The following is a 10366-nucleotide window of genomic DNA, read 5'->3' as shown; positions in this document are numbered from 1 at the left end:
TGACTACAGTAGCAAAACTTAAATAAAAAATTTTTTCAAATTTTTTTACGTACGTGACTGAATTGCTGCATTGCCGAGGGCTGAACATGCTTCATTACTTGCTGAATTTGCTGCACTGTCATGGTCGTAGGTATCGATTTCGTAGGTTGTACGATTAATTGTGCTTGCACGCCACCTTTATTTGCGACTTGAGCCAGCTGCGCGACTTTCTGCGGCAATTTTCTCTGCGAGAGAATTTGTGAATGAAGGTGGAGTTGACGGATCTGTTGGGGCGTCGCGGTACGAGCACCCGCTACATTGGCCGTTTTCACAAGCGTCGCCACTGGAGTACCACCCGCGGAAGTCCCTGCTTGCTGCACTTGCAGACCGGCTTGAGCAAAGATCTGCGCCGCAGCTGGTGTGATTCCTGTTTGCCCGGCGGGTATCTATATATAACAAAGCCGCAGCCAATTACTTTTTCGACAATATAAAATTGCGTTTTTTTTTTCTATTTATATATGAGAAACATTTTTCTATCTTTTAAACATTTTTATTATTTATATTCTTTTTTTTATCTTGTGTCTTCGTCAAAACACTCACCTGCACTTGCGCAACCGCTGCGGCAGCAGCCGCCTTCGCCTGTTGCTGTAGCGCCTGTCGTTTCAGTAATGCAGTCATTTCAGTTTCCGACATTGTCCTGGTCATTGTTGGTTTGCCCACAGCAGTTTGCGTTGTCACAGTACCCGCAGTTCCTACTGGAGCGATACCCTGTTTCATCAGGGTAACTGCGGCTGCTCGTTGCTGCGCCTGCTGAGCCGCCGCTGCCGCTGCCGGTGCCGACACCGTGACGGATACTTTTTGTCCACTGGCGGCTTGAGCCTGTAGTACTTTCAGCTGCTGTTGCCGCAATAATACCTGCTGCTGTTGCTGCCTGTAGTACTGTACTTGTGCCGCCGTTGGGGTTTTACTTCCTGACGCCGTCGTGGTCATCGTGACGCCCACCAGGCTTCCCTTTTGACCACTCGCCGCTCCGGAAGTTTGACCCGCGGACACCAAACTAGCCGTAGCGATTCGTTGAACGGCCTGCATCGCATTTGCCGATGTCGTTCTCACATCCTGCAGAGCCATTTGTCCACTTCCAGGTCGAGCTTTGACCACTGTAGCTGTCGCCGTTGTAGTTGCTACATTACTCAAACTCACGCTAGTCGCAGCAACCTTCGCGCTAGTTACCGATGGAATAGCTTGGGTCAATTGATGAATTTGGGGCGCAACAGAGTTTGCAATCACTTGCTGGCCAGCCTGTTGTTGTTGTTGAGTTTGTTGTTGCTGTAGCTTCAACTGAGCAGTTTCTTGCTGATGTCGTAACAGGCGAGCTGCAACTTGTTGTTGTTGCTCCGGTGTTAAAACCTGTGACTGTAAATTTTGATTAACCAATATTTCCTGAAATATATTAATGCAATAAGTAAAAGCAATGATAACAATTATTTCAAGCAAATATATGTTGATACAACGCTCTCTTTTATCAAATTTATTTTTATTCTACTAGACAAAGATAAATTTTGTCACTTATACTAACTGCCTTATTCAGTTTCTCCTTGGCTATTCTATCGGCGCGTCGCGTAGCAACTTCAGTCGGCGTTACTGAATTGTCACTCTGTACTTTGTATTCTGCCAGGACAGCAGTATTCGTAGGATTCCTCATCATTTGATTCACAATGGACGGCTTTACGGTGGGCGTTCGTTTGTTGGATACAGACTTCATGATTTCGTACCTTTGCGCGCCAGTCGACGTAAAGGAATTGTTTTTATCCTGATTGTGTAATTGCGATGTTCTCATCGATCTGTTGCTTTTACTTTGTTGCTGAAAAAAAAAAGAAAAAAAAAGATACAGAACAGTGTCCATATAAAATTTACTTTTTTCTATTGTAACAAACAAGTACATAACATCCAGGACACAGATTATTGTAGAGATTATGTAGAAAATCTTTAAAAGAAATGGACAAGATACTTTGATGCCATCGTACTTGTTGATGTCAGAACAACTACATACCTCAGAAACTGGCAGTGTTTTATAAACACTTCCTTTCTGTTTCTTCTGCTTCTTTGGCGTAGTGTCGTACATGAGCTTACCCTCCTCTCTGGGCACTATCACAGAGTCATATCTGCCCCTGCTCTCCTTGGGTGATCTAAATACACGCGAGTCATTGTTGACAACATCGGCTACCATATCCCAATTGGGCGTGTGACCAGGCGAGAGGATTATCGTGTTCAACGGTAAGCCTTGATAGTTCTGGATAGAATGCAACAGACTCCATTCCTCGTGGACCAGCCAATTCATGGCTTGATCCGGTTCCGGCGACGTCTTCGTTACGTGTGACGAGGTTTTCAAAACCGGTATCGGAGGACGAGCAATTGCGCGATACTTGTACAGCTTCATGTCGCGTCGCATCTTCATCAATGCCGGTGATGGCCGATCAAAGAGCGATCTTGGTGCGTACACAGATTCCTCTTTATGGCGCATCATTTTTGCTGGTCGACAACCTGCGATAAGAGCAACATTAAGCTGACGAAATAAAAGACAGATATACATAAAATAAAAAAATTTGACCATTATTATAATTGAACAATAAAAAGAAGCAAGCTCACACATTAAACATATAAAACAAAACAATAATACAAATAAAGGGTCAAAATGAGCAAATTAACGAGAATACTAGCGTTTATTTCTCATGTATAAAAGAATTTAACGAATTTCGTGGGACAAATTTTTTACATGATCTTCCAAAATTTTCAGTTGCAAATACAAGTTAATTTAAGTAACGTATTGTCGATCAAATATTAAAGAATATTAAAAATTTATAAGCTAACTCACCATCCTCAGTGATACCGATTTCAATTCGATTCCTGATCCGTTCCTTCTTCACATAAATCGGTGGTAGCTGAGCCTCTGTCATAGGAACATTCTCATACAGAAATCCTAGAGAATAGTCGATATACACATCGTTATCCGTTGTAGGAGGAGTCGGTGGGCACCACATCTAAAAGAAGACTTAATTATAATCTTCCGAAAACAGATTCAATAATTCTAGTTTCTTTTGTAAAATTGCATTTCATTATCAACTGAAGAGCATTGCACTTCTATTTTTCTCTGAAAATATTCATAATGCATATGTACTATATATTTTTTTTACTTTTTTATCCTAAATGCTTCATCTATTTGATACTTCTAAAATGAATTGATTTCATATGTGTCACAAAATCATAAAATTATTATTCTTCATTTTACTATGGCACAAATAATAAGTCAAAAACTTATTAATAAAATATATTAATTATATAACGTAATTAATAATATACAAATTTAAAACGTAACTAATGGTGAATAAATGAATAAACAATATGGGACATCTTTTACTTAAATTTTTGTAAGTTACATAAGAAAAGAAATAAAACATATTATTTTACACTTACTGGCATTTGCTCCATCGTGTGTTCCGATAACCAAATCTGCAAGACGTTAAAGTTATACGTGAGATATCATGCGATTTATGAGAATCCTCGTTCTCATCATGAAGTCCGTTTCTGTACTCGCTAAATTTACGATGTGCTATTGACACGTTTCACATTTTTAACTTTTCTGTGACTAACAGATCTGCTTTAAGGAATTTTGTCGTTAAATCAATAAGATTAAAAACTGAATTTTCAGTAATTAATAGATCTGCATACATATAACAAAAATATAAATAATAATTTCGAGATTACAGAAAGACGGACTCGACAAATAAACTTCCAACAAATAATAAAAATAAAGAAAGAGAGAAAGGAGGCGATACTACTCTTCCCGGTATTCTCGTTCATTTTTTCTTAAGAGAAGAAAAAAATGTAATTATAAATTCAAGAAATTTATATTCTCAATTTATATTCAATTATAAAATCAAAACGCGAAATTTTTCGCATTATTCAATTATAAAATAAAGTTTAAATTATAAATTTATTAAAATGAATTTAAATATATTTATTCTCAAATTTATCTTGCTTTCAGAGAGTTTCGATTCAAATTTTAATTCGAGATATCAAATCTTAAAAAACTGCTAACAAAAAAAGAACCAATAAAATTCTATTTAAATTTTTACTAAGAAAACGTAGATTTAAATTTGTTAAAAAATTTTTCTAAAAATAAAGGACATCCATAGACGCTCAAAGGTTCTCGTTCCTCTCATTCTAAGTATCCTGAGAAAGAGTTCTTCACGATATATTCCTTTACATGCGTCATTACTGTGTTATTTTCTTTCACGTTATGTATATATACTAGGTCAAGAGATATATATACATAACGCATAAATGTACAAATAGACGCAATAACTTATCTCACTCATGTGCCTGCTCATATCTTGCTGCGGACTCCAAGTTTGGAATGGCAAAGGCAGTGTTTTGGTGCCATTTTAATGGAACAATTTTATTGGAGCTCTTTTCTCTCTTTTCTTTTTATGCGTGCTAAGGTAGATATATATGTCTTCTCGAAAAATGTGCGGTCATGATAGCCTTGCCACACCAAACCGACATATCGAAAGAAAAAGAAAGTTCTCGTTTTTCGCGTTAAATCGCGATTAAATATAAACAAGCACATTGAGCTGAGAATGATTTGACACCAAAACGGAACTGAACCTTTGATCGACACAGACTTGGAAACGCATCAAGAAATAAGGGTTTACACATTATAATATAGCAAGGAATATCTCGTTTATTTTTTTTTTTCTTCTTCGAACTCTCGCTCGATCATACAAAATACAGGCACGCAACTTAATTATTACTGTGTGTTTGTGTGTGTGTATGTGTGTGTAAGTGGCGGAGGATGAGGCAAGTGGAAAGGGCGAGGGGAGGACATCCTTACGCATACACAATAATATATGTAGTATATATATTATACATACATATAACATGTATATATAATATAATCAGGTCATTGTCCTGTGAATTACGTAGCTCAAGGCGGCACGATTAAAGCCTTTCCTCGTCTTGGTCGATACTTTTCCGAGTATCAACCGGGTATCAACTAGTGTAACACATTACTTAAAATAAATTATCATATCAAACTTCCCTTCCAGATTCAAGTAAAATTCGAACTGAAATAGTGGAAATAGGGATTAAACTACTGCGCTTCGTCCAGTCTTTATATTATTTTTTTTCCTTATCACGTTTCTTACTCGTGACGCCTGTCGATATATGTGTATGGATAGTTTAATGCGCATTAAACAAGCGCGCTAGAGAATCGCTTGACCGAAGTCAGTTCGGTCCTCATTTCTAATATAATACACTCGTCCATTTCGCTCGTCATGCTCGTTTATATAAATCGCTAGGCATACGTGATTTAAAATCCGCCTCTTGCTGCCAGCACTTTCCCGTGCTTTCAAATTTAACAGAACATATTCGCAGAACAAAACAAAAGAGAACAAGGTTTAAGATAGCAGAAAGTGCAGCCAACAGAAACGGATCTGTTGATATCTTTACAACGAATAAAGATGAGAAGAGGGGAGGAGTGGGCTGGCGAACCAGAGTACAATTTACAACGCTACAAATATTACACGTGTATTATCCGGTACAACCCGGAAGAAATACATTGTTTATCGTAATCATATCGTGATTATGTACAAGAGGATGCGTACTCATGCCTATATTAACGCTGGAAGTGTCTATTCGATTCTGTTTCACTTCTCTCGTGCGGAAGCTTTTTCCAATGCTTAGTTTTCTTTATTTCCGATTTGTTCTCACGTGGAATTTTCTTCAAAATTTTCATTCTCTCAGATTGAAAATGTTTTAAGTAATTTTCCAAATACGGAATTGTTCTTGTATGTAATTCTAGAATTTATTTAAAAGCTTTTCTCATAAATGTTCTTTATAGAATTCTTCATTATAAAAATCGCAGAATTATTCTGAAGGGAAAATCAAACAGTCACTAAGCGATAAATATAGCATAAGCACGGGCAAAGGACGTATTCTCAATACGCGATTAATTACAGGCGTTTCTAAAAACCAGATTTAGATCCGTCTTTATCTCATGAAACTTCTTATTTCATGCATCTCTCATTAGAATTCTCTCAATGTTTATTATTAACTTAATTATTAAATAACAATTTCTCACTTATTTTTTATTTGCTTTTCGTTTATCTAAAAGAAACAAGCTGATAAATAATTAAATAAAAGCTCTAACAAATAATAACAACATTCAGTAAATTCATCTAAATTCAAATGTAAGAAACATTTTTTTTACACTTATAAATTTTCAGATAAAAAATAAGAGGTGACAGAAACAAAATTTTTGTTCTTACAGGTCGTGTCAATTTAATTTTATCTCTTTAAATTAATTCAATTTTTACTTTTCTCTAAAAAAAATTTTTTGTAATTTCTATACATTAATCAATAATTTCATATTTTTCTATATACAGGGGGTTTCCATAAAAACCGTAACAATGTTTAAAAACAATGCTTAAAAATAATCGTTTTGAGACAAAAATCTTAATACAAAAATATTGAGATTATATTAAACAGTTTTCAAATGAGAAGAGTTCGCAGATCAAACTGTCTGAAATATACGTGCTCAAATATGAACAGTATGGAATAGTGAAGGTGTACGCAAAATCAATATGTAAAATAAGAATTTAAGAATCACATTTAGGAATACCTGCACTATTGTGTGATATGCAATATTCGAACCCGCGTATTTCGATTCACCAACTTTGAACACTTCTCATTTAAAAACTATTGTAGCCTCATTTTGGTACAAGGATTTTCATCTCATAGCGATTTCAGGAATTTACCTTCAAATTACATCGTTAAGGTTTTTATGAGATATCCTGTAAGAAAAAATCCATCTTCATCTAAGTTTATACATAAGAAATGAATTTACGAGTTTCACCTCAAATCTTAAGAGGTAATCTAAATCAGTAAATGTTACATCTCTTGCTTCTTTTTAGCTGTTATTGTAATACGCAATTAATGCGCAAATAATTATGAAAAGTGTGTGCACTTTCATTAAACTTATATATTACACTGCAAGAATATTAATAAAAGAAGCATCGAGATAAAAGTATCATGCGATAAATGCTAAGCACAAACCCGGCATCACGCGCATAGTAGGCGGATTGAATAGCAGACGCAATAATAGAATAGTAATATTTGACTGATTTTGTCAAATAGCAATTATATTCCTGACGGAATAACTCGCGTCGTCGACAGTGATACTTCAGCGTGGCTCAAGATATTGCGGTGCCCTTCATTTTTTCGGATCGTGTCGCTGCGGAGGAAGAGGGCGAGGGAGAGATCTGTGAAGAGCGAGATCTCCTCTGCGGTGGATCTTCGTCGCTAACATCGTTAGAACCATCCTCGTCTTCCAAACTTGATATATTTCTAGCGCGCTTCGTTTCTCTACGCAGTCTCCTGAACTTTATGTCGGACGAGTCGCAGCTCTCAGGAACGGTCTCCTGTTCCTTCAACGAATCTGACAATCGAGACACAGGAAGTTCCTTGTCCTGGATCTTCATCTCGTAATTGACATTGGATTTAGACTGATCTGATGAATTCTTACTACTGTTATTTCTCGTATCCAGACTAATAATAGCCACAATCTTGGCCGTTCTTTGAGGCTTCTCGTAGGTTGCCGATGTCAGATTCGTGTTCTCGTTTTCGCTGCTCGTCGATGGGATTCGTACCTGTTTTGTACTCGTCCTAAGCGCGGAAGGAAAAGAAGACAACGGCGACGATGCTGACTTTGGTGAGAAAGTGGAATTTAAAAGCGATCCTGAACGCGTCATCCTGGGTACTAGTTCGTTGTTATGACTGGGCGGTATATTAGGTCGGGGTGTGTCCGGACGACGTTTTATCGAGATCACGGGCGTCGCCGGACTTTCCTTTGAGTCCGATTTCATCGGCGTTATCGATTTATTATGTCTAAACGGAAGATTGACCAGGCCGTTGTCCTGGTACTGCTTTGAGTTCCGGGTCGTGTATTTTTCAACTCGATTAGGCAATATCGGATCAATTCTCACAGAAGGATAGTTCGCTGCAGATCTCGTAATTGGTCGCGGAAGGGGAGTATCCGGTCGTCGTTTTGGTATCAATTTCGGTAAATTTTGCGTTGTTTCGTCATTGTTAACTAGTGGTAGAGGCGGAGGTGGTGGAGGCGGAGGCATACACGAGTGACTTGTCGATCGCGTGATTCTACTCTGTTCAACAAGTGAATGCTGCAAATTGTCGGGTTTTCGCGCTATCTGGCCAGTTTTTGTTTGCGAACCTAATTTATTCTCCGATACATAATCGATCTTGTCGATCATCAATCGAATGTTACTTTCTTCTACATGATTAACAGTGGAGGGAATTTTTGAATTACGAGTTGTTACGCTTCGTTGAATCACGCTATCCACTTTTCGTATTTTCAGTTTGGGTTCATTAGAATTAAATTCACTTTTTACCGATGGTATTAAAAAGTCAGGCGCGTTTGATACCGTATCGCTTGTCTCTTTTTCCGATACTTGGGGCAAAATGTTTGAATTTTCGCTTTTCAAATTAAATTTCTGACCAGACTTTTGCGTCGTGGATATCGCTGACTCGACATCGTCATGAGCTTCATCACAATTGTTTTTATCTTTATCCTCGACCGCGTTACCACAAGCCTCGTCAGTATTTACATTAATTTTGGAATTTTTCTGCATAGTGGAAACACGGGATATGGCAATTGGTTTAGAAATTGTGTCAGCCCTGTCAGGGCTTCCGTTTCGCAATGCTTTCGATCGTAAAAGAGGAACCGAACGACTAGAAGGTGACTCGCCGCTCTTATCAGACTCTTTCGGTGCGGCAATGGTCAATTTCCCTCGCGTATTGTTACATAAAGAATTAGCCGATGCGCCGAATTCCGATTTGGACTTAGCTATTGTCTCCTTCGGACGTTTCAAAGATGCATCTGGTTGCACCGTGTTCGACGAAGAACGAGAATCGCTCGCACTGACATTCACATCGAGATTCTCTGCGTCCTCGTTACGATTTACCTCAGGTTCGAGCTTTCTGTGAGTTGTGGACATTTTATGCGAACACCGTGTTACTTGAACTGAGCAGATCGTGATTAAATTAGTACCATTCGTGATTTTCTCATCATTTTTCTCGTTTTCCTTTTTAACACTTTGTTCGTCCACTGCGTCATTAGAGATCAGTTCCGACGTTCTCGTTTGGTCCGATTGCGCTTTAACTGATGTCGAAGAGTCTACGTGATTATCGATAGATTGCTCCGCGTTAGAATCAGCAACACATTGTTCCACGCTATTTGAATTAACCGAGGACGACGCGAGGTTCCGATCTTCCTTCTTTGGATCTCGTTTATCCTTCGACGAACCTCGATCAGTTTCCGTTTCAATGATCTCAGTCTTTGAATTTTGATCGGAATTAGCCGAAACCTTGGCGTTCATATTAACCCGAATGTTTCTCTTACGACACGCGTCAACTGATAATGGCGAGGAAAAAGTTTCCTCGGATTTAGCGCGATGAAATTTCTTACTCTGCCGACGAAAATTCGGTTTTACACCGGGCAGGATCGGACTTACGTCCAAAGTCCAAAGATTGATTTGAACATTTCCACGGGATCTGGTGCGTGGACTGTTTAAATCGAAATGATTTCGTGTGCACGAACCAGAACCTGCCAAACGTCCTTTCCGTCTCGAGAAACCCCCTCCTCGCTCGGAATCGTCGCGATTGTTCGCTCTCCTATCCTCATTCCCTTCGCCGGCCTCTTCCTCTTCGTCGCTCTCTTCGTTTTCTCCGCCTTCTCCTTCGTCATCCTCTCCTTCTTCCTCCTCGCCCTCATCTCCTTGACTCTGACTCTCCGTGTGACTCGATTCCTCATCAAGACTATCCTCAACCACGTCTTCCTCCTGCGACTCTGAATCAGAGTCCGATTCCGTGCTAGTAGTTTCAATTTCGCTTTCCGACGATAATTTACGCGCGCGTCTCCTTCTATTACCGCCACGTCTACGCAAACTTCTTCTACTCGGTACCATTAGTTTCTTACTAACTAATCGCCTGGAACCGCCCTTGGCGGCAGTGCTATTAACCTGATTTTGCGCATCCTCGCGGCCAAAAGTCAGCGGCTTCTCGTCGTCGTCAGCGAGCCGCATGCGCCGCTCCTCCTCCTCACGTAGTGCCCGTAACCGATCCAGTTCCCACTCCTTTTTCTGTTGCTCAAGCTCCCGTTCGGCTGCAGCCAGTTGCGCTGCGGAGAACGCACCTTCGGACTCCTCGACAAACTTCATCGCGTATCGCTCAATTGGAGTCAGCTAAAATTCATTATGATAAAATCAGTAATCAGTTAATATAAAAATTATACTACAAGCGACACGAGGATTAA

The 10366-nt window shown here is 39.0% G+C and overlaps 1 protein-coding gene across 7 annotated transcripts in view; it reads right to left on the bottom strand.

Annotated features, from left to right (window-relative positions):
- The window catches only part of LOC105199233 (helicase domino), a 31698-nt gene that overhangs the window by 3381 nt on the left and 17951 nt on the right, over positions 1 to 10366 (bottom strand). For 3 of the 7 annotated variants that reach the window (XM_026137966.2, XM_026137967.2, XM_026137970.2), the window contains one exon: positions 4703 to 10295. In XM_026137966.2, coding sequence (XP_025993751.2) covers positions 7230 to 10295 — 3066 coding nt within the window. In that variant the 3' untranslated portion in view covers positions 4703 to 7229. Of the gene's footprint in view, positions 1 to 53; positions 426 to 579; positions 1420 to 1555; positions 1841 to 2029; positions 2521 to 2851; positions 3018 to 3450; positions 3487 to 4700; positions 10296 to 10366 lie in introns of those variants that run through there. The other 4 variants (XM_026137968.2, XM_026137969.2, XM_026137971.2 and 1 more) reach the window with 3 other exon arrangements.

This window comes from Solenopsis invicta, chromosome 14, assembly GCF_016802725.1.
Source record: "Solenopsis invicta isolate M01_SB chromosome 14, UNIL_Sinv_3.0, whole genome shotgun sequence".
Taxonomy (NCBI): domain Eukaryota; kingdom Metazoa; phylum Arthropoda; class Insecta; order Hymenoptera; family Formicidae; genus Solenopsis; species Solenopsis invicta.
The sequence above is the reverse complement of the archived record's forward strand: the minus strand, read 5'-3'. Positions and strand labels throughout refer to the sequence as shown.